At 39.1% G+C, this 24,396-nt stretch overlaps 1 protein-coding gene and 1 pseudogene across 1 annotated transcript in view; both read right to left on the bottom strand.

Annotated features, from left to right (window-relative positions):
* SVEP1 (sushi, von Willebrand factor type A, EGF and pentraxin domain containing 1) overlaps positions 1–24,396 on the bottom strand; it is a 127,103-nt gene that overhangs the window by 42,721 nt on the left and 59,986 nt on the right. Inside the window, exons 10-25 of the mRNA XM_016213672.2 lie at positions 22,204–22,311; positions 21,197–21,328; positions 20,415–20,609; positions 19,097–19,218; positions 16,882–16,990; positions 14,558–14,722; positions 13,558–13,791; positions 10,755–10,916; positions 9,307–9,468; positions 7,597–7,758; positions 7,110–7,198; positions 5,969–6,065; positions 5,322–5,435; positions 2,955–3,068; positions 1,968–2,169; positions 1–158 (exon numbers count right to left, since the gene is read on the bottom strand). Coding sequence (XP_016069158.2) covers positions 1–158; positions 1,968–2,169; positions 2,955–3,068; positions 5,322–5,435; positions 5,969–6,065; positions 7,110–7,198; positions 7,597–7,758; positions 9,307–9,468; positions 10,755–10,916; positions 13,558–13,791; positions 14,558–14,722; positions 16,882–16,990; positions 19,097–19,218; positions 20,415–20,609; positions 21,197–21,328; positions 22,204–22,311 — 2,325 coding nt within the window. The remainder of the gene's footprint in view (positions 159–1,967; positions 2,170–2,954; positions 3,069–5,321; positions 5,436–5,968; positions 6,066–7,109; positions 7,199–7,596; positions 7,759–9,306; positions 9,469–10,754; positions 10,917–13,557; positions 13,792–14,557; positions 14,723–16,881; positions 16,991–19,096; positions 19,219–20,414; positions 20,610–21,196; positions 21,329–22,203; positions 22,312–24,396) is intronic.
* Positions 4,238–4,620, bottom strand: LOC148091860 (non-histone chromosomal protein HMG-14 pseudogene; annotated as a pseudogene).

The following is a 24,396-nucleotide window of genomic DNA, read 5'->3' on the forward strand; positions in this document are numbered from 1 at the left end:
CTGTTTCACACCTGCTGCCTGAAAATCCCGGCTGACATTTACAACTGTAAGAGTTTAATTCATCCACACAGGTGGCCTGATTCCTACACGGGTTAGACTGACACTCATTGATGTTCAGTTCACAGTGCAGCCCCGTGAAGCCTGCCGCACACTGGCACCTGAAGGAAACAAAACGTAGCAATGAGAACAGTTGCAGGCAGGCAGCAGAGGATGTTTCCCACTTATGATAACTTGTCTCAAAGGACTATGAAAATTGAAATGCTGGAACAGATTTTCCACATCAAAACATTACTTTAACTGTTAGGTACTTTTTCTAGTTCCTCTAATCATTTAACACACCATTTATTTGAAATGTTGTAGTAGTAAAATTAGAGTAGAAGGTAGTTCTGGTCAAGGTGAAGTGTTATTTACACATTGGGAGTTTCTCTCCCCATAGAAGTGCTAGGAAAAAATATATTAAAAGTCCATATGCTGCTCTAAAGGCTTTACATATATTAATCAATTTTTAGAACCATTTTTATAATCAGTTTTCATAATGATTTTTATTCTCATTTTACAGATGAGCAAACTGTGGCCCAGAGAAGCTCACTTGCCCAAGTCCTCTTGCTACTAAGTGATGGGGTAGGATTTTGAACACAGTCTAGTGCCTTGCTCCTAATCAGCTTGCCATACAGTGTCTATTGTATGCCACGAGCCACTTAAACCCATCAGAATGGAAAATATACCTCATAATGTCAAATCCTGACAAGGGTGTTGTGAAATGGGACATCTCATATAGTAAGTAGAACACAACTTGCCAGTGTCAAGGGAAGTTGAGGGTCTGCATTCCCAGAGCCCTGTCCACCTATTTCTAGTTAAGGACTCTAGGAGATTATGGCACAGGGGCACAAAAACCCATGGAACAGATGTTCACAGCCGTCTCATTCTAAATGTTTATGGAGAGGGGATGGGAAACTAACCCACAGGATAATCATGCAACAGAATACTAATCAGCAGTTGAAATGAGTAAACTAAAGCCAAATGTATCAACCTCGATAATACATGACTAAACAAAAAAGTCAAGCTTTTATTATTTCATTTGTTTACATTCACATCAGACTTCTTTTGGACCAAGCGTTACTAAACAGAAAGAGAAATGTTTGAAAACCATGGACATAGTATGTAGACTGGTACTGTGGCAATTTGATTGCATGAGTCCTTCTGAATTTATCTAGTGTGAAAATTCCAGCTAAAATAGAAAACATTTAAAAATGGGTTTTGTATTTGCTTCTTGTGTAACTGTATTTCCTTTCATCTTTTATTGCCTTCCAAGTACACTGGCTGTCTGGATCCATGGGTTCCACATCTGCAGACTCAATCAACCATGGATTGAAAATATTCTAAAAATAATGTTATGGGTTGCTGACATGTACCATGTAGTTCAATGTTCAATGGGTGATGGTGGCATCGGTACTGAACATGTACAGACTGTCTTCTTGTCATCATTCCCTAAGCAATGAAGAATAACAACGATTTACACAGCACTTACATTGTAAAGGATACTGTAAATAATCTAGAGACCATTTAAAGCATATGGGAGCATGTGCATAGGTTATATGCAAATACCAGGCCATGTTATATAAGGGACTTGAGCATCCGTGGATTTTGTATCTGTGGGGGTCCTGGAACCAATTCCCCACGGACACTGAGGGATGGCGGTATAGAACAGTGGTTCCCAAATGCAGCTGTGCACCACGGCCACTGGGGAATTGAAATCATATGGTTGCCTATTTTAAAATTACGGACTCTACATAGGACTCCGTGAACGAGAACTGCAGGTGGCAGAGAGACTCTACTGCAGCCTGTCCTTGGGCAAGAATTTGGGAATGGCTGACTTGGGACTCAAAATAAACCTCTATAAAGGCTGCAGAATGACAGGACCGGTAAGTAAATAAAAATAATGGAAAGAACCAGACTTCGTCTTGTACCTGAAGCTATTGACACCATCTTTACAGGCAGCTCCATTTTTGCATGGTTGACTGAGACACTCATCCATGTTTTTTTCACACCGGGTACCCCAAAATCCAGGTGGGCATTTGCACAAGAACCTCCCAACCTGATCCTCACAGGCTGCATTATTTAAGCACGGGCTTGACTGGCATTCGTTGACTTCTGTCTCACAGCGCGGGCCTGGGGTGGATGAAGGTGGGAAAGAGCCAAGCGTTAACCCCTTGCGAGGACTGGGGCAAAGCGTTCCCTTGGAGGACGCTGCTTCTCAGTGAAGGCTGCAGAGCCACTGGCCTGTCACGCTGCTCTGAGGCCCACTCTCTACTGAGCGCTGGCTTTTCTAAGTCCTTCTAGGACTGCGTGTTTCATAACCTACTCTTTTTACCTGCGTCCTTCTGAAACCAGCATTCGTAATGGACATAAGACTGAGACAGTGTTAAAAAGTAAAACGAGCACATTTAGTTCAAACATTTCCTCTGTGTCTTTGACCTTGCCTTTTTTCTTCACTGTCCATTTTTTTGGACTTCCTCTTTATCAAACAAATATATATATAAAACCATATTACTTAGCATCCGTTTCAATATAATCTTACGTGACTCATCTCCAGCTTCTTCTTGAATGTTTGTCTTATCATATAAACTCTCGTCTTCTCATTCTTTCTCTGTCTCTGTCTCTTTGTCTTTCTTTACAAACACACAACACACACACAATGATATTATTTTTTTCTGAACTGTTTAGGAGTAAACTGCAGATGTGATGCCCTTTTACCTCTAAATAGCTCAGGGAGAATTTCCTCAAAAATAAGGACTTTCATGAGAAAAAAAAAAAAAAAAAAGACTTTCTCTTCTATAATCTCAGCACATTTATAAAATCAGAAAATCAACATTAACATATAATGTTAGTAAGTGTTACGGTCTGTGGTGCTTTACAGGACTTGAGACAGCGCAGGCAGAGCGGGGACGTCCCACCTGTGTACCCCTTCGCACACGCGCAGCGGTAGCCAGCCACGCCGTCAATGCAGACGCCTTTATTCAGACAAGGACTGGAGCTACACTCATTTATATTTTCTTCACATACTTGACCTGCAAAGAATCAAAAAATATTTGAGCTGGATGAATTTAAGACGAATACTTTTCAAGCAAGTCGATCAGGTATAAAGCAGAACAACTGGAAATCATGGCTAACGTGTTTGTAAAATATTTTGCTCTTTGCCAAATACATTGAAATAAAATGTTTTCTTCTATTGTGTGAACTATCAAACTTTTCTAGCAAGAAAGTGATATTTTCAGCATGCAACAGAAAGTGACAGCCGTGAACATCTCACTATTCTTTCAGTTAAGAAGATAAGTGTGATTTTGTTTTAAACTTTTTTTTTTATCATATTGTTTGCTAGTTGTTCACCCTTTTTTGAGTTTATTTCTTGAGTCTTTAACGTGACTTACTTATCTACTAGTTGCAGGCTTACACCCTCAAACGACGCAGCCCAAATACCCCCAGCAACCACCATTCTACTCTGCTTCTATGAGTTTGGATTTTTTCTTTCTTTCATAATTGAGATTTTATTGGTTGTTTTGAGGATAAGTACACAGATATTTCAATTTGTGCACAATTCTTACTATACGTACCAAAAACCTAAAGTTGTATAGTTGTGATTCTTTCCTAAACAGTTATTCCAGTGACTTTCCAACTTAAAATGTGGAGGCTAATTTTTCTTAATAGAGTATCAAGTACCAATATCTTCAAATGTTGATATACTGTTACGACAAAGTCCCACTAATTCACAATTTAATATCAAATGTACTACATAATCAAATTTTCAATCTGTCGCAGCACATTAACAGAGTTACTAGGAAAACTGGACAACCACACCACAGACGCTGCACAAAGTTCTGACAGGGAGACCCAAGATCGAGGAGTAGTTTCTTTTGGAGACCACTCTACCAAAAACATGAGCTAGAAGTAATTTAAAATGTTCAAGACATATCAAATGCTGACCTTAAACTGCCATTTTTATGCTTTTTTATAGGATGTAAAAACTACCCCCATCCATGGAATGTTAAGCTGACACCAAGACAACCAAACCCTCCCATATTCAATATCCCACTGTTTTCTGGTTGTACCAAAAAACCACCAACCAGCAAATGATTTCACCTCTTACAAAAAAGCATTTACACTTAAAAAAAAAAAAAAAGGGATGAGGTGGAATTTCCTCTGTCTTAAAAATGTTTCTAGAGCTACTAAAAACTTGCATTTACAAAATAGCTGATAAGAACGTTCCTCCAGATTGTACAAGCGGGGCAGGGAGCGCTGGTGAGACGCGGCTGTGATGCTCATCAGACCTGGCCCTTCGCTCCTGCTTCCTCCGAGCCTGGGCTCCCTGCGCCTCAGTTTCTCCGTTTTCCGCAGGCAGATCTTCAGGTTCCTGGGTAACCACTTCGACCTGTTTTCCCCTTTGCTCCCCTTTCCCTTTGCGCTTTTTTGTCTGCAGATTTACCCTTTCCTGCTGCTTTTTATTTATTTCTTTTTTTGGCTTGGTTTCCACTTCTGCAGGAGCAGGTTTAGCTGACAATCGCGTTGATCTCTCGGGCTCCTCCGCTGCCCCTCGCTGGTGGAGCTGACCTTCCTCTTGGGCATCCTGGCCACGGCACGGGCGTGCGTGTGCCGGATGCCCGCGGGCCGCTGCACACCGGGAACCTTCGCGAACCCGGGCTGCCTGGCCCATGCCACTTCTGCCTGCCACCCAAGCTGCCTGGACCCGCGATGGGGGCCGTGGGAGGAAAGGACTGAGTTTGGATATTTTTAATTCCATATAAGTGAGATTGTAGGTTTTTCTCTGTCTGACTTATCCCATTTAGCATAATGCCCACGAATTTCATCCATGCTCCTTCTTTTTATGGCTGAATAATATCTGCATCTATACCTATCACATTTACTCTATCTCTCCATCCCTTGTTACACACTTCTGTTTCCACAACTTGGCTATTGTGAATCGTGCTACAGTGAACACAGAGCTGCAGATATCCCTCTGACATAGTTACTTCATTTCCTTTGGGTATATACCCAGCAGTGGAATTGCTGGATCATATGGCAGCTCCATTTTTAAGTTTTTGAGGAGTCTCCGTTGTTTTCCATAGTGGCTGCACCAATTTACAGTCCCACCGACAGTGCACGAAGGTTTCCTTTTCTCCATGTCCTTGCCAACACTGTTACCCATCTTTTGATAACAGCCATTCTAACAGGGGTGACGTGATACCTCATTATGGTTTTGATTTTCAGCATTGGAATTTCAGTGATTCCAAGGTTTACACTGTGAAAACAAGAAATGTTTCCCTTACCTGTGTAACCAGACGGACACTTGCAAATGAATTCCCCTACTCGGTCCTCACAAACTCCATGGTTGAGGCATGGCAGTGAGCCGCACTCATCAATGTCCACCTCGCACTTCAAACCTAAAATGCAAACCAAACACTGAAGGGCAATCAGAGGGAGGGATCAAGAGAAACAGAGTCATGATTATTAAAAGGTAATTGTCCCCATAATCTGAATTTATGGGGAGTTGTGGTGGTAAACAAAAAGCCAGTATTCATTAAGTGCTACCATCTAGTTAAGTATTTAACAAAGGTACTGCCTCTTTGTAAACACATTTAAGATATCCTTATAAGGATACATAAAACAGCAAAATATCCCAAGTTAGAAGTTGGGGGGTGGGGAGTATATTCCAGTTTAAATTGTAAGATATGATGTGACTTTTTCATTGAAAAGATAATTCTTTATTCTTCCTCCAAAATGTGCAAAGAAAACTGTCATTTGTAAGATACGTATACCTTTTTTCACCAGTTTATCTCGTTCAACCAAATTTTTGTGCGTTGATATGGCCCAATGTATCTTACAGGGTTTATTTTTGATGTTCCAAAGTTTGATACTGCAAGTCACAATAGTTTCATATTTAAAACACATTAAAAATCGCATTTCTCTATGTTACCTGTATATCCAGGTGAACAGAGACAGACGTAGCCACGCCCAAGCTGTTGGCAGGTTCCACTATTGTGGCAGGGGTTTAGGAAGCATTCATGGAAAACCTGTCAGTGACAGAAGAGAAATCTCTCAGAGACAAAACACTCTGCTCATTTCAGAGCAATCCTGAGTAGGGAGTCAGAAGGTTTCCAACGTTAGACAGCTGGCTCCTGTTTCCAGGTGAGTCCACTCAAGCTAAATGGACTGCTGCCTGCACGTATGTTCGTGATGTTCCCGTAAACCCAGGCAGTTTCCAAATGCTGGCTGCACATCAGCCTCCACTGAGGTGTTTTAAAAGTATACTAAGGACAGGGCCCCAACCCGGGCCAGCTAAATCAGGATCTCTGGGAGTGGGATCTGTGCATCATTACTTTAAAAAGTTGACCAGTGGATTCTGTCTCCAGGGTTGATAGTTGTCCTAGAAGTCCTTACAAAATCTGTGTCCAGTAAGCTTAGTTTAAAAAATGACTTATGAAGTCCTTACAAATCAGTGTTTGGATGAGGCTGTAGGGAGTTGAAATAAGAAATACAACTATTCTCCTCCTTAAATATACTTAAAGACAGGAATTTATCATGACATTGGGCAGGGTGAATGCAGAGTGATGGCTGAAAAATTAATTTAGTTAGGTTTATGAGTCATGCTTCTTAATTTTCTTAAAAGCGCACCTTACTCCAATAAATGTTTTTGTTGTGTTTTTTGCCCCCCCCAGACAAAAATGATTTAAATAATTTTCATGAAAGTTGAGTAACTTCCTGCCAATCAGAAAAGAAAGGTCTTTGGCTAATCCAAATGCCCTTACTCAAATGATAGGTTATGCCTATGCTAAGTTAATTATTACTGAATCAAAAGACTCCCCATGTGTACACATTCTCTACACAAGAAATGCTTGGGAAAAAATCCATTTTCAGTACTTAGAACTTCTGATGCTGAATTTTTGGAAAGTTCTTATTAGAAGTCACAAGTACATACAATTATTCAGTGATGTTATTTATGAGTCTTGATTACTTAGTTTCAATTCCGGTAATTTTCCTCTGGGTGGCATGTATAAGTCAAATTGTTTTCCAAACATTCCACTAGAGAAAATTTTATGCATAGAAAATGGACTTGCCTGACTGCTGACTTCATACTTTGTGATATGTCCCAGAGAAGTGTGGGGCACTATACTCTCCTCTGCTGCTGAGAAAGTTGAACCAAAACCTAATAAAATTGATAGGAAAACGTTAGAGAAACATATTGTGTGGTAGATATTGTCAGTATGTAGACTCTGTTTAAACATTACTGTCAAGATTCTGGTTCTCAGAGTAGGCAAAGCCACATATATTTTGTTTTAGTTAGCAATACTAAAAAGGAAAACATAGAGATAGATGGGAGCACATCATTAAATTCTAGACTCTTAGAAAGAAACTGGAAGTTATCGACATTCCCAAGTTAAGAGTCTTTGAGTTAACTGTCATCAAAACGACATCAAAAGGACAATTTAACAAGTCGAGACACCCAAATCCACTGAAAATGTTAATTTCAGAACTGAAGCTACCACAGAGACAAGCAACAATCTCCAACACAGGGTTATGCAGGAATGAAGTATATCATCTTACTGGAGCAGTCTGTGATGGACGTGGCACCAGTGAAGGTTGTAGTTCCGTAAAAGGGACAAGCTAGGCAGAAGGACTTCCCCGCCTCGGGCTGGTAGTAGTCCTGAGGACAAGGATGACAGGGCATCAAGCCAGAACGAGAGAACTCTCCTAGTGGACAAGGTACTGCGGAGGTAAAGACAAAACATTTGTGCCTTGAAGTACCGGGCCTCCATTTAAAAGAAATGCATTAGCCTTTGGTTGTAAGAAAGCCACTGAATTGCTAATAAATTCTCTTGCGCATATTTTAGAACCCATACAAATTTAATTTTAAAGTAAAATGGTGTTTATCCAGCACCACAGGAAAGTGTTGAGTTCTGTCATTTCCAGTTCTCACTCATGATAAACAGAATGTGGTTAAACTTGTGCTAGGAATATTAGGACAAACAGGCCAGTTACCCGAAGTTTGGAGACTTTCTGGAAATTATCATTGTTTAATTGTAATAATTTGTATAAGACAAACCCCAAGGCTTATTTGGAAAGCTAAAAGGAAAAAATTGTTAAATGAGAACTTGTTTCACTGTAAAAATCCTAGTTGCTTTTGTGGTTGGAGAAAGGGTTAGAAAGAGAGAGAGAATTTTTTTTATTGCAGACTTTCTCCCAAAATTAGTTTGTATGCTGACAAAATAAGAGCCTCTAATAGATCTGTTTCAACCATAGTGTGAAGCCTTGTTTGACTTTTAATAACCAAAAAAAATATCCAAAGCTGGTATTACACAACAGACATGGTTTATGAGTTTTAACTAGATCCTAGTTAAATTCTCAACTCTTCAGTGAAACTTTTTATTTTTAATCCAGTTCCATTGATTTTGCAAAGTGGTTGCAGTTTTTGGAATTTCTGGACATAGGCTGACCTGAACGTCATTCCCAGTTTTCACAGTCATTCTAAATTTTCATCTTTTATTTTTATATCTTCATTTTTACACTGCTGGGAATTGGTACTTGATAGGGATGCTAAAACTATTTGAAAACTAGGACACTAATCTTTTTATTTATATTTAAACCTGTGGTGATCAACATGTCCTTGGACCAAGTAGAATCAGCTTCTCTGGCCCCACAGTATATTTGCTAGATTAAACACTGTTTTAAGGAGCCCTTCATATGAACATCTGAAAACCAAAATTAGTTTATTCAGCGTTTCCTGTTGTTTTAGAATCACCTGGGGAAAGTTAAAAAGAAAACCAGACAAGTTAAATCAGAATGTCTGGGGGTAGAGATTGCATTTCAGTCTTTGTAAGTATGAACGTAAACGTGCAGGTGATTCTAATATGTAGCCAGAGTGGATAACCACTCATGAAAATCTTCACATTGTAGGGGATGAAATGGCATAATTCATAGAATGGTATTTTTAGAGTTTCAAGGAACATTGAACAGGACTTCATTTTATAAATGAGGAAACACAGTTCTTCCCTGAGGTGTATTTCTACCATCTTGTGAAGCCACACGACTGTCACTGTTGAGGTTTAGGGTCAAGTCTCATATTTCTTTGCATTCCTAACAGCACTGGCACAGCGTTTATATTGCAGGCATTTACACTTAAGTATTGGCTGGCCAAATGAAAGGAAACACTCTATGAAGGGACAGTTATTTGCATTCTTTGCATACAGTAGACATATGGTTTGGCACAGAACCTAGCAGGTTTGAAGATATAGCAGTGTCTAAGGCTTTGACAACCTCCACAAGCAGAAATGTCCACGGCTCCTCTTTTCACAGTTGAAGTGTTTTCTGGACAGGAGAGGCAGCTCCGGGCACCGAAGGCTGGCTGATAACTGCCCAGTGGACACGACTCACAAGTCTCCAGCCCATTTGACGAGTAGGTGCCTTGTTTACAAAGAGCTAAAAGGAAAAACGTAATAAGATTAATAACGATGACATAAAGCTATAAAAAACTAGCACTGCGTAGAATAGGGTTTTCTGCATTTTAATTTATTGAGGACAGAACGAAGGACCCGAACTCCAAGCATACACAATGTGTTTAACCTTCCTCGTTCTTCTGTATATTAGTAAGTTTTAACTCATTTCCAGTTAGTTTTGTTGTTACCCAGCACAGAGTCTGACACTTAGAAAGTGTCAGTAAGTAGCTTTTGAGCGAAATTAGACATCGTATCTCAGAAAGTCACTATGATAAGAACAAATTAGCATGGGGGAACCCATTCTTGTACAAGCTCTCAGCTTGTCCACTGTTCCCTTGAGTGACAGAAACAAAACCCCAAATTGGGCTAGAGCCTCAGAACTAAGCTGGCACCTTTGTCTCTAATTAAGAACTGGCCCCCCACTCCTCCTACCTAAAGACACTATTTCACTGGAGGACTGGAGGGGCGGGAAGTACAAATAGTCTCAGCACCAGGCCCAGAGAGGTTACTTAAGCAATTTTCTAAAATTCATCACAACGGTTTTGCAGTAGAGGAGTCAGGGCCAGGCTCCCTGGCTCCAGGTGTGCTGTCCTTTCCTTTGCCCTTGTCCCCCACACGGCTCTCACTCTCAGGACTGCTAACATAGTTAGTGCACTTCCAATCACCCAGCGCTGCTCTGGGTTTGTATCTGCCATTGTACACCACACTTGCCTTTGCAACAAGAGCAAGGAGGCCCAGTTTTCAAATTCTTTCCTATAGGTGTGTCTTACTAGAACTTCAATTATGAAAGAAAATATTTCCTTAAAAAAATATTCATTGAGAATAACAGTGAAATATTTTGAAAATATTGACTATTTTATTTAGTAGCAAGAATATATGCATATGTATCTGCAGTTATGAATTTCCAAGTAAATGGAGAGTTGATCCCATCAAGTCAAATACTATTCTAATAAGAAAAGCAACCTAATGATTGCTAAGATCAAAGTCCTTCCCACCAATTAAAGTGAGATTCAATTTAAAAAATCCAGGCTAGCTGATTGAAATGATTGACAGTGGAGTTTGACTTAGAGCAACAGAATGTTCCAAAAGAAAAGATAAATGGACTTCTTTAAAGTATGCGAAAACTTCAGGTAATATTTTATAATTAAAGAAAGAAAATAAAGAATGGCTTTCGGCGATGTTCTTATTCCATCCTATTTGCCATTTAGATTCCATAACAGGAGGCAAAATTCAGGCTTCTTCTGTTCAACATGTGCACGTAGCCTCTACCTTTACATTCCGAGATGTTTCTCGAATGGAGATACTCGGTGTCAGTGCCAGTTGGACAGAGTTTGCACTCAAGTTGCCCTTCTTCGTCTTGGTAAGATCCCATCAAGCAGCTTTCACAGCCAAAACGCGTCAGAGAATAAAAGGTTCCCACAGGGCATTTGACTGAAGATAAAACAAACAGCAAACACTGAACATAGGAGAAAACAGCAATGGAATGCACTTCGCTTCTTTTCTCCTAAAGCATGGAATTAAGAAAGCCTGCCCCCAGGTACTACTATTTAAGGTTAAATTGTATGCCACAGGTTTACTCACAAGATAAACCTTTCAGAAATGTATTCCTAGAAACCAACGGTGTAATGGGGAATGAATGTGCTGTACTACTTATATTAGTTTGACTAGCCATAGAATAGAACTAAAATGAGAATGTGCTAACAAAGTGAACTTATAAAAGAATTTATATAAAGCTACCCATATTAATCTTAGTAAATGTTCAACCCAGCTTGTTCCTCTAACCTGATTTTTCTCAAAACTGGAGCTTTCACATTGAAAGTTTTTTTTTTTAGTATACTTTGCATTTCAGGAGTTTCTATTTCTACGTGAACCTAGGAAGCAGCCTGGCCTCAAGACCCAGCTGATGCTGACTTCCTAGTCACAGAAATTCAGGTGACAAAAGACAGATGGTCAACTAAAGAACAATAATGTAAAGATCCATATTAAGGCCTGGTTAGTTATGCCTACCACAAATTGCTAACAGCTTTTTTTCCAGCATATTGCAGAAACCAGGTTTCCTGAATCCTGCCTGGGCCTGGGGCAGCTAGAACACCAGATTTGGCTGGCATTAAAGATCTCTATTGGAACTAGCAAGAACAATGCCTACACATCCACAGCCCCCTGTTCCTGGTTTCTTTGTTCTGCTTTGCCTCTCCTTCCTAATAAAACCCTGTCTGCACTAAGTTGTCAAGATGGGCTTTGTGAAAAGAGTCCCCCATCTTCTCAGGTGGCGAGCATTTGAATAAGCCTCTTTCTTTCTCACCAGTACCTGTCTCATGAGTTTGGCTTTTGTTGAGGCAGGTAGCCGAAGCTGGGTTCAGTTACAACAGTAGTAGATTCTTCCTTTCTTTCTTTTTGAGGAAATGCAAATTCTTGTTTACCAAGCCTAGGGTTTATATGATTGGGGCTTTAAAGTGTTTGTAAAGTTTCAATAAGTCAGATCATACTGGGAAACACGTAGCCAACAAAGAAAAAGACTGTTAAAAAAAGGATAGAATAATGAATGTTTAGGTTATTTTGAGGCTCTGAGATATTAAAAACATTTCTTAGCCGTTCTTCCGATGAACTGCCTGTCCATGAGAGCATCATTTCTAGAACCAAAAACAGGGAAAAGTGGTGAGACTAAAACAGGTGAGTTAAGTAGACCCTTCTCTCAGGCTGTAAGAATTACTGACCACTGAAGGCAAGTCTGAGGCATCCTCAGAGCCAAGGCCCCAAGGAAAAAGGCCAATTTTAAGAACTTCCTTCCTAGAAGATTTGGTCTACCATTAATCAGGCATGGAGTGATTCTGAATTTCTGAGACCAAAGTAGACCATTAACCCTACTTAAAGGCTCCTTGCAAAGGTAGTAGTCTTACAAAGAGGACACTTGAAATTAGTAGCTAGGTGCTTCTGAGGTGTTAAAGTGTGTAAGAATATCCTGGGGACTTACTAAAAATGCAGATTCTAAGGCCCTGCCCTCAAAGCATCAGAGGCATTAGTTCTAGGATGAGGCCTGATGCATTTCAACAAGTACTGCAGGTGATGCTGATACAGGTCATCTGAAGGCCATGAGGGGAAATGTGGAATGTTGCTTAAGGCGATTCCTGATTTTTACTCACAAGGTGGGGAGGAAACAAGGGCGGGCTAAGAATGACAATTTTAATGTGCTTTTGTTGGGCTAAATTGATCTCACTGTGAAAAACCCAACTGAATTCTGGGAACAAAACTAACTAAGAACTGTTGAGGGAGTTTTTCCAGCCAGGATGCAAGATCACTCACATACTGAGAGATTAACAGAAGACTCGTATCATTTGGTTCAGTTGAGTTTAAGGAATTTGGTTAGAGGAGATTCCTCTATCTACAGATGGTGACTTATTTGGGAAACAGGCTAGAATTGATCCAGATCGTGAAAGCCTAGAATAGGGGCTAACGGTTAAGGGACTGGAGGGAAGGAGAATGGGGAGTGACTGCTTTATGGGTGTGGGGTCTCCTTTGGGAGTGATGAAAATGTTTGGAAATTATGACAGAGGTGATGGTTCAACAACACTGTCAACATACCACTGAATTGTACACTTTAAAAATGGTTCATTTTGTTCTATTTGAATTTGGTGTTGGCTGCCCAAGTGGGAATCTTAGCAACACCACCTATTGTCTTAATGGGTTTAGACTTATTGGGCAAGTTCTTGGCCTCCCTGGCTTCAGTTTTCTCACCTGTAAAATGTGCTTAATCATAATGGCACCTCACAGAACAGGAGAGGTTTAATCCTGTTCAGCCAGCATAGAGGAGTAGCAAAAACTATCAGTTATTATTATTGGAACTGCTGCTAAAAGCTGTGAGGTCTAAAGATCGATAAATAAAACTAATATTTGAGTTCCTTATCTAAAATACTTTTCTTGTCATAATCAATAGTGGTTATTTAGACTTTTGAGACAATATAGCAAAATGTATGGTTCATTCACTTCAATATTCTGTTATAGTTATAAAATGCTCTACCCATATCATTTAACCCAATATGCACCAAATATTTCTGATCACAGGGGAAAATCTTACCACACATCCGCCCTCTGAGCACTGAGCCTGGTCTGCAGAAGAGGAAGGCCTTTTCCGTTTCTAACGAATTGCTATCAGCTACAAGTATTTCAGATGCAAGCTGAAAGGAATACATGGGCTCCTTATCAAAGGTCAATTTCAAGTGATTTGTGATAGTTTCCAAAGTGCTAATGAGTCGTCGCTGATTTTGAAATTCAATGGTATCATTTCTTTCCTCAGGTAAAGGCACACTAGCTGAGATAAAAACAAGACAAAATAAAACATAACACACATACATGGTGTTTCAGGAAGCCATTTGTAGTTAGTTTTTACCTAAAAGAAATGTCATATTAAAAATCTTCCAGGAAAATTAACTCAAACTCTACCACTACTTATTAAGCAACTAGTACAGGGATAATATTAAGAACAATACAATTTATTTAATCCTTCATTCCTGTGCTGGATCGGAATCACCTTTTTGCGGAGTTCTCCATTAAATTCCTGTAAGTTCTGGCTTTTTAAAAGAGTGCTTTAGTTCACCATGCCAAGATGAGAAAAAGCAGGGTGCTTGTTGCTGTCAGAACCATAACATACATTGGTGATATTAATTTGCAAAAAAAATCACAAGACTCAAGTGGATGTGCTCTCCTTAGTTTTCAGTTCCAGGATTATTTCCTGATAATAACAAATGGAAGATTTGAAAAACAGGTCTGCAACTTGTCCTGGCCGGTGTGGCTCAATTGGTTTGGGCACCGTTCCCGTATACCACGAGGTCACAGGTTCAATTCCCAGTCAGGGCACATACCCAGGTTTCGGGTTACTGGTTTGATCCCTGGTCGGGGTGCATACAGGAGGTGCAACAGATCAATGCTTCTCTCTCACATCAATGTTTCTCTCTCTCTTTCCCCCCTCCTCTTTCTCTAAAGTCAACAGAATCCTTGTGTGAGGATTAAAAAAGAATAGGTCTGCAACCAAGAATTTCATGTAATACTATTGTTTCAAATGGATTGTGTGTCCTTACCTGTGATGTTAAAAGTTAACTTAACTTTGTGGTCAGTTAATGGGGCACTTCTTTTAATCCGTGAAGATCTGGTTTTGCCAGCACCTGCGGGTGTTTCTTGCACAGAGTCCAAGAAGTCATCGTAAGAGTAATCTAGCCGATTAGCTGCACCCCAACCGCCTGGTCCTGGACATTTGGGGTAGAGAAACAAATTCTTTATCAGCATTTAGGTTCAAAGGGTAAGCCACAAGTCCAATTACCCTTGGCCTCTCCTTAAATTACTCAAAAGTACCTCATACATGGTTTCATCTATAATCTCATATTATAATTTTTAGGCACTTTGTATTTAATCTAGTTACCAATGAATTATATTAAAAATAGAAAGAAAAGTCTCTCTGCAGCTACACAGGCATTTAAACCATCCTATCTTAACTCAATAGTTAATTATTTTAGCTTTAGAGGTAAATGGTGGGGTGACTGCCAAATTTTGATCAATTCCTATTTCCCTTCGGGGTTTGCTCCATTTTAAAAAAATTAGCTTGCCTGGCCAGCATGGCTCAGCGATTGAGTGTTGACCTAGGATCCAGGAGATCGCAGTTGATTCTGGGTCAGGGCACATGCCCAGGTTACAGGCTCGATCCCCAGTCGGGGGTGTGCAGGAGGCAGCCGATCAATGACTCTCATCATTGATGTTTCTATCTCTCTCTTTCCCTCTCCCTTCCTCTCTCTGAAACCAATAAAGACATATTTTTTAAAAAATCAGCTTTACAAATTTAACAGCTTTCTTTTTGTGAAGATTATTCAAGATCTCTGCATAGTTTCTGAAGGCAGCGTATCATTAAATATACATATATAACTATGTTGGAGGAAACACGGATATGTGTGCTTCTTCAGATGCCCTCAGTATCACTGTGATCAACTGCATGGATTCAGATTGTGGCTTCTTGACATATGGTGTATGGCTGTATAATCCTAGTCAAGTTATTTTCATCTCTCAGAAACTCAGTTAGTTCATTTACAAATTGGGATCTTCATTTTTACTTCCTAGGTTTGTCCATGGAATAACTGAGACAACATATATAAACCATCTAGCTCAGTATTTGACTCATTCTAGAACATCAGTAAATAATATTAATATTTGTCTGGGTTTACTGTTGCTTTGTTAAGTGCACATGGAGGGACTGTGAATTATCTTGATTTCATTCTTTGTTTTTTAGCATTTCAAAATTTTGCAATAAATATGTGCACAAATAACATTTTTAAAATGTAAAAAGTGTAAGCAACAGTCACCATCAGTCTTAATGCTAAATCACTAAAAATATTACAAATATGATTAGCACCTGAAAGAAAAAGGATGTCTTCTGGATGTGAATTAATATTGTCTCGAATAACTTTTTAAGCACTTCACTTGAACTTACTCATTTAATCTTTACAATGGCCTTATGAGTTCAGTACTCTTATATCTCCATTTTACAGGTGAGGAGACTGAGGCATAAAATAGTTTGATAAATTGCTCAAGATCACACAGTTAGTAGGTGGTAAAGCCAGGATCTGGACCCAAGTAGTTGATTATAAAGTCTATGGTGCTTAAATTAACCACAACACTATTTTGTTATCACTATTACTTTGTAAAAACATTACTCTGGAAGTTCTGGGTAGTTTTATAAAAATGAAATAAAAATAATAAGAAGAATTATTGGAGAGGACAATGATTTTGCTAATCAAGAGACACAAATGAAGTCACCTAGAAATATTAAGGCAGTAAGTAAAATGACCACACACACCAGCAAAAAAAAAGGAAATCACATGCCATACGTTGGAATGACATTAATAAAAGTTATGTGTCAATTAAATCTCAATTAAAAAAAAGAGGAACAGACTGTTCAGAGTCTACACAAAGAAAACATCAAAAGTCCACTTGAAGGTATATTAGACTTGAATGGATTCAATCTTAACATATTCTGGGTGAGGAATCTGAATATTTAACATGTGTAACTATTTAAAGTTAAATTGCAATTTAAATTATATGCCATATAAAAATGCTGTTGAACTCTCTCACTATTATCCTCTTCTAAGGCATCATATCAATACTTGAATGTGACTTGATTTTCTTCGTTTTTATCAATCTTGAAGAGCTTTGGCTAATAGTCTGGAATAATTTATTTGCTACCTAAAATTCAATCTATCCATAAAGACAACTAAGCACAGTATCAAATTATCCAATCACTTAAAAATAACTTGAAAAATTAATAAAAGTTCATTTTTCTTGTTTGCCCTACTCTGGAATTATTTTCTTATTTTACAGATCAGTCTTGTAAACTACTGACACTAAATAATTTAGTTACCAATTGCAAAGCCATTTTCGTAATCATAATTATATTCAAGGCAGTATTTTTTGGTCAGGTCCTCTAGTCTGCAGTCAATGTCGTCGGCATCAGTACAAAATGATGGGACCTGCAAATAAAAAATGAAGAGTATGAAAAACAATTCACACCTCTGTGTGCTTTGGCCTTCATGTCTTTGTCAGCAGGAGGGAGGGGGGCTTGGAACCTGCCTGTTCTCCCAAAGACTCCCGACCCTCCTGCAGCCCCTCCCCTCCCTCCTCCAACTCCCTGCGAACCACCGAGATTATTCTCACACCTCTTCTCTCTGTTTATGTCACTCACCACAAAACGTCCAGGACTCCTGGTAAATCTCTTACCTCTGAACTTTTAGGCCACATGTCTCTTTAGGTGCTCTGTCTCTGACTGTATCTCTCACCCTTCTCCAAATCCTCAAAACCTTCCTCTATGCCCCTGGAAGCTCACAGCTCATAATCAGCAAATCTCCTGCTATTTTTTTGTACCCCCTCTTTTTGTGTTCCCTTCATCTTTGCTCTCAATGAAACCTGACTTTCCAGTTTTCTTTTCCTTTTTGGTTTGTTTTACTTTTTTATTGACTTTATTGGGGTGACATTGGTTCATAAAATGATCTAGGTTTCAGGCATACAGTTCTATAATACAACCTCTGTATGTCGTATTGTGTGTCCAGTTTTCTTAAGTGGCGGGCATGGAGGCGGAGGCCGCGTTCTCCACAGTCTTCACTGCCTTCCAGCTCATGCATCGTCTCATGCCTCACAGTTCTGAAAATCATGCAACCAAGTAGACCACACATCGTCCTACCAGTGGCTCCTCTGCGGCCTTTCTCCATTCTGAGTCACCCCAGCCCCATTCCAAGAATGTTAAGTAACTGTCCCTGTTATGATTCTCGGTGATCTCTATATCCACCTAGCTAACTCTTCCATCCTGTCCCTGTTATGATTCTCGGTGATCTCTATATCCACCTAGCTAACCCTTCCATCCTGTCCCTGTTATGATTCTCGGTGACTTCTATATCCACCTAGCTAACCCTTCCGTCCCTTCGGCTTCTCCTGTCTTCCAGCCTTACCTCGTCGCTCACTCTCATGGCCATACCCTCAGACCTCATCATTACCAATAACTGTACCCTCCCCTCCTCCCAGGAACCCAACAATTCTTTGACCTAATCAGATTTTATAACCGCCTGACCCTACCACCTCTTCACCGGCCCTCACCCCCTGATGTCTTCACTTCCTCAGCACCCATCTTAGATTCCATGGTCCATCCCCATGACTCCCTTGCATGCACCTTCCTCGATTTGTTTGTCTAGAGAACCTTCAACTCTAGTCAAATGTTCAATTAAGAGCTTGGCTCTCTCCACTTGCACCCATGTGGTCAATTATAACTTGAGAGAAACACAACCCTGCTTACTGTCAATCCTACAATATTTCTTTAGTGTATTCATGTTCTCCCAGAAAATTATTTTATACAATCTTTTCTTTTTTAAAGCCTCCAACAACTCCTCCACAGCCTTACTCTAGGCTGATCATTCTATCTCTTTTTTCACTGATAAAGTAGGAGTCAGGAAAGATCCTTCTTCACACACTTCCACTCCCACTCCTGCATCTGTGCCCCTGCATCTTCTGCCTCCTTGACGCCTTTCTCTCACGGTCTACACCAAGTCGACTATGACTACTAAATCTACTTTCAAAATCAATCCAAAATCCACACTACCTGCTCCGTTAGGATAAAAGATGTATAGAACATGTTTGGGGCCTTCAAGATGCTAAACACAGTTAAATAAATTGCTTTGCTTTTCTGTAACCATTGAAAGAGTCCTCGACAAACATGCATGAAAAAGAAAATCCTTAAATGTTCAATCATCTCATCGTAAAAGAAATACAATCTACAATGGCATTTCTGTGATACTTTAAATAATAAAGCAGGCATTCTCAAACCACATGGACCCTAAGCTTCTCTGACCTTCTGGCTCCGAGTGTTTTAAAAAATTCAAAGTTTTTTTTAATGCTGATTTACTTACAATTCACTCCAGAAGTCCAAAACCTGTGAATAATTCTAAATATGAAGATCAAGCTTGGATCACAAAGAAGAAGGGAATCATTAGAACAAGAAATTTCTTTTGCAGGTGACCCAGAGAGGCTCTGAAACACTCAACAGCATGCTTTAAAATATGACAGACAATAAAGGAGTACTAGTGACATACCATTTTCCCCAGGGTTGTCTCAAAGGCTTCCGAAAACTTTTTCAACAGATCTGTGTCATCACAACGAGTTGCTTTGTACAGCATCTCAAAAGACTTGAACCCATGGTTTGCAAAACGTTTTACTGGAAAATGTTGGAAAAAACAGCTTTAGTTGGTTAGTGTTTTCAAAACAGAGATTTAAATTTCCATGGAATAACTGATGGAATAACTGTAACTTAGTATTTTAACTCTAACATAATTTGTGGTATTGTTATAAAAGCAAGAGATGACAGTTAAGGAAAGCTTTTAGGCATTAATTAATCATAGTAAACCAAGTACAAGCCAAACAAGCACTGTCCTGAATTTGCTTTGATAAATTATGCTTTACCTTCCAGCCATTTAAGAAAAAATGATAAATAAAAATTGTTTTCATTATATTCCTGGGAAAAATCATGGCTGGATCAAAGATATTCTATTTCATTTTATTTAAATTTATAACATATATGTTTATATTATATTTTCAACCAAGAGACATTTAAAAATTTCTGAATATTATGTGAAATGATATTTCTTGAAAGTGCAATTTTACAGAGACAAATCTGTCCTTGGAGAAATTAGACTCAGCAAGATGTCTCAAAGTATTCCAAGATAAGGCCTCCTAACAGTATCACCACTCAAATCCTATCATCTGATAGTCTATGGTAGAGACAAGTGATATTGCTTCTACTTACTCCCCAAATTTGGAAAAACAGCTCAATTAAGTGGGCTTTCCTTTTTTCCCAGGAAATTGGCATTTAAACTCCATCTATGGTACTGGATCAAATATTCACTCCAGATAATACTATTAACACACACTAGACAAAGATATTGGGTTGTTTTTATAACAATACATATTTAAGATTAGAGAAATAGTTCTAAATCTAAATCAGAGCTGGTCTCCCTCACTCCATATACTGGGTCTTACTTTACATGTTATCTCTTCTGCAGTCTATGAGATTATACTTCAAGGTCAATTTGACAAGTCAAGAACATGCTAACAAGTCTCCTCAGATATTCCTGGTAAACAACAATGAGAGTGTCCATATGGTTTTGCCTTAAACTTAATCCTGTCCTGTTGCAATCCAATCAATAACAAGACTCTGGTTGGATAATATTTTAGACGGAGGAATGAACATTTCTCTTATCCACAAGCACTTCAAATTCATGGCACCATTTTCTACTCACTAAACCCAATCCCTATAATTAAGGCAATCTTCCTCTTTAAATGCATAGAAATGTACACACATAGGCAGACAGACACACATACTAAAGGCGTCTAGGGGAAAGAATGAGAACGTACTTGCACAGTCTGGCCACTCAGTGGAATACGGTGGCATCCAGATGCCATCTTCATAAGCACAATAATACTTCTCTGTAGACCCTTCTGTGAAATCATAGCCCTCCAGGCAACTTAATGTGCAATTCACTCCAGCACTATCTTGAGTACATATGAAATCCCCATTTACAGGTGTAAATGGAATTTCACAGGGAGAACCTGTGTGAAAAAATGTGTTATTCATATACACTGGTGGAAGAATAAGAAATTAAATTGCAGGAGTCTAAGCTGAACTATGAAAAGCATTTCTCCTGCTCACCACACTCCTACAGTCACTTTCATCATAGAGCCTTAGAGTGGGGATTGTAGCAACTTTTGCTTTTTGATCCCTAGGCGGACACAGTGGAAAAGCTAGACCTATGTGTAATTAAGGTTGGAGGTTGTGCATATTTTATGTAAAGCCAGAAGTATTTCTGATTTGGGGTTATTATCTTTGGCATTCTTTAGTAAAAATGAAAACTAGACATTATGTAGCAAATACATTTTCCCCATCTGTGTCTGCAAGCATTCAAAATTAGATCAATACTTTATACCTTTAGAGAAAATGTTCGTAAAGTGCTAATTAAAGACCACCCTGGGAGAAAATATTTTTATCATGAAGTAAAGTAATAATCATTGGAAACCTAAATAAAATCTGGCAGTATTCTAACTTTAAAAATCTACTGCTCACAGCCTACTTTGTTTTACAGCAGCAATTACATAGATCAAATGTCAAATAGATTTTTGGAGACTTGGGAACAGAATACCTTTCATGACAATGTGAATGTCACATGTTCTTTTATTGCCTGAGGGGTCAGTGGCCGTGTACTGCACCACAGTCTCCCCTTGAGGGAAGAGGTCTCCTGGTGTATGAGTTCTGGTGATGACCAACGCAGCTCCTAGAAAGGAAAGAAGGAATATGATTTTGAGGTTACTGGTCTGCAGTTGCTTCACCAGGCACCTTATTTGACTTAAATTTTCAGTTTCTTTTTATACAAACCAGCTGCGCATTCAATTTATGTTGATTTGACTACTAGTAGAAAATAAAAGATGTAATATTTACATTATAACATAAAAACAACAGACTCTAAATGATTTTTCTTGAATAGGTCAGTCTATCTGAATATGGGAAACTTAATTAAGAAATCTATTTAATTTGCATGTTTATTGTTGTTTACTAGATTTTACTGAAATCTTAAAGGAAACTTCAATTGTACTTACCCATTTTTCTGTTTCCCTATGATCGTCTATAATTTTAGGGGGGTCAAATGTTTAAGAAATGAGTATGAATGCATAGACCTGCATAAGAGATACCAATCAAATGCCTAGTTTATGCCTTCAGGACAGAGAAAGCTTAGAGACCCAATGAATTTATTAGGCCACCTTCAAGTACAATACCCAGCACAGGATAATAAATGTCCATTGAATATTGAATGAAGGGAAACCCCATGGGTAAGATTAATAATGTTAAATTATGTATTTAGGGTGAGCAAAAGTAGGTTTACAGTTACATCATGACATTCTTTTGAATTAATAAAGCTGTTGTTATAATCATGACCTGCATGTCTTTTTTTCCACACTAACAACTATAAACCTACTTTTGCCAACCATTGTAATTACCCTAGCATTAAAACATATTACTTTATATAATTATTCAGTCCACTTAGACAGACATAATTTACTTGTCATTTCTCTTTTGTGTTTTTTAAAAGCTTTTTAAAATAAAATACAATTCAGTGTTACCATACTGAGAACAAAATGCCTATATTCTCACCCGAGTTGTCTGAGAACTGAGGCTCATCCCAGGTTGCAGGATGTTCCTTCTCGGTGACCTGGATTGGAGGTGGGGATCTGCATCTGTCTATGCTTGGTGGTTCTGCATCTAAAGAACATGAAATCAGAGAAAGAAGTAACAACTGACATTAAAAAATGATGAGGGGATTTGCAAGAGAGAACTGATGTCTACTTGTGCTGGCAAAGAACCCTGGCCTTGTTAGACACGAGGCTGATCCTGGGACCCCCTTCCCGATGAGGTATGTTTTATCCCTCGTCTCAACATCAAAAAAGCTGATTCTTGCATAGTGCCCTCTGCCTGTTGAAGAAGACATACCAGGTACTAAAATCACCATGAGCAGAGTATGAAAGGTAATACGCATGTGGTAGGCATTTAAGTTGTTAGTTCCACCAGCAATAGTTAAACTGATCTCCCTGAAAGTGATGAGAACCTTTCCAGATAAGCAGAAGGAGGGAATTGACCAATCTAGTCATTGCACTGAGATCACTCTCATGATCCTCCTCCTGTCGGAAGGGGCAAGATAGGCTAAATGTAAGGGACAATGGGTAAAGAGATTTGGGTCACGTTGTAGAGCATGCAAGGTGTGAGGATTTGGTATTGCTGAAATGCCAGGAGCTTATGTCCAAGGCTGGGACACTGGAGTCTAAAAGTTCTAAGGTTGATAAATTCTAGATAAAAGACAAGAACAGGGTGTGGCCTGAACACAGGAATTAGGCTACAGTGGAGACAGAGTGAAAGCATCACAGAAATTAAAGAACTGTGAGTCGGTGTTGCTGAGCATTGTAATCCACATCGAAGGAGGGGTTAAAGGGGACACGGAGGAGCCAGGTTTCAGAGCTCTGACTGGCTGCGGGAGAATTTTTAGGACGTCAGTAAAGAATAACAATGAAGGTGTATAGAAGGTAACTTTAATGTAATTATTGATTTTACACACTTGAAACATTCTTATATCCGTAATCACATGCCTTCCAGGGAGACTGGACAAATGATTTTTCTAATTTTATAGGTGAGGGATCTCAGACTAGCAAATTTAAAGGACTTGCTTGGGGTCATTAAGCTAGTAAATTATAGTTACAGGTATCAGGTCTAGGGCATTTTAATCTATAATATATGAAAACACATACTCTTAAAATTAAATGAGCTGTAGAGGGACTGGGGAGGGGGAAGGGACAGGGTGGAACGGGTCACTGGGGAGAAAAAGGGACATCTGTAATATTTTAAACGAAAATAAAATAAAATAAAAAATTAAATGAGCTGTACCTGTGAGAATAAATAGACTTCTATTTCAAGTCTTATGAATAAATGCTCAATTTTTCTCTTTTCTTCATGCTTGTCATTTCATTAGCACTGTACCTTTGGGTTACTACCTTCCTGGGCTGTAAATTTTGCTGACCAGAGATGGAGTCTCCTTTTCACATGGTTAGGTCTCCACAGAGCTTGGCCCATAATAGATGCTCAGAAAACATTGTTGAATGAAGGAAAGAGTAAAGGAATGCTCCTAGGAGGTCAGTGCACTCTGAGATTGGTGAATCAAGTCAATTCATAGTTAAACTGAAGAATCTGGCAGTATTATTTTCCCAAAGAAATTGCCAATGGATATTTCCAAGGCTTACTAAACTTATCTGATTTTAGCCAAATGTTTCAGAGTTGAATCACAGGGGAAAGATGCTAGCAGCCAGACTAGGTAAAATACTGTCAAAAGGAGTGGAGATACCAGCAGATGCGCTGTCTCCAAAAGAGAGAGACCAGTCCATTCCAAAGCAAGTGAGGCAACACTCTGTGGAATGCTAAGCAAAAGCATTCCTGCTTCCTCTCATTTATCAGTAAGACACGAGCACCCTGTCATCTGAGGAAAACAGAAAATGCAGACTTTGGAATATTTTCTCTGTGACTCTGTCTTTCTCTCCCCACCCCGCTCCTCCTCTCCCTCTCCTTCCCACTTCCCCTCTCTCTTTCATAACCTGAATTCAGCTAGTGTCTAGCCAGACACTTCAGTACACATTTTACCTACCTTTCATCCTGCTGACTCTTTATTGTGAAAAGTTAAAACTTGGCAAACCCTTGAACCACAAATCCAACATATTTTTCATGTGACTGCTAAAGTTCATGTTTAAAACATTAAAAAAGCAATTAAAAAAATAAGAACTATGAAATGAATTAGACTGAGTTTTA

The sequence above is a fragment of the Miniopterus natalensis genome, chromosome 12, assembly GCF_054644295.1.
Source record: "Miniopterus natalensis isolate mMinNat1 chromosome 12, mMinNat1.hap1, whole genome shotgun sequence".
NCBI lineage: Eukaryota > Metazoa > Chordata > Mammalia > Chiroptera > Miniopteridae > Miniopterus > Miniopterus natalensis.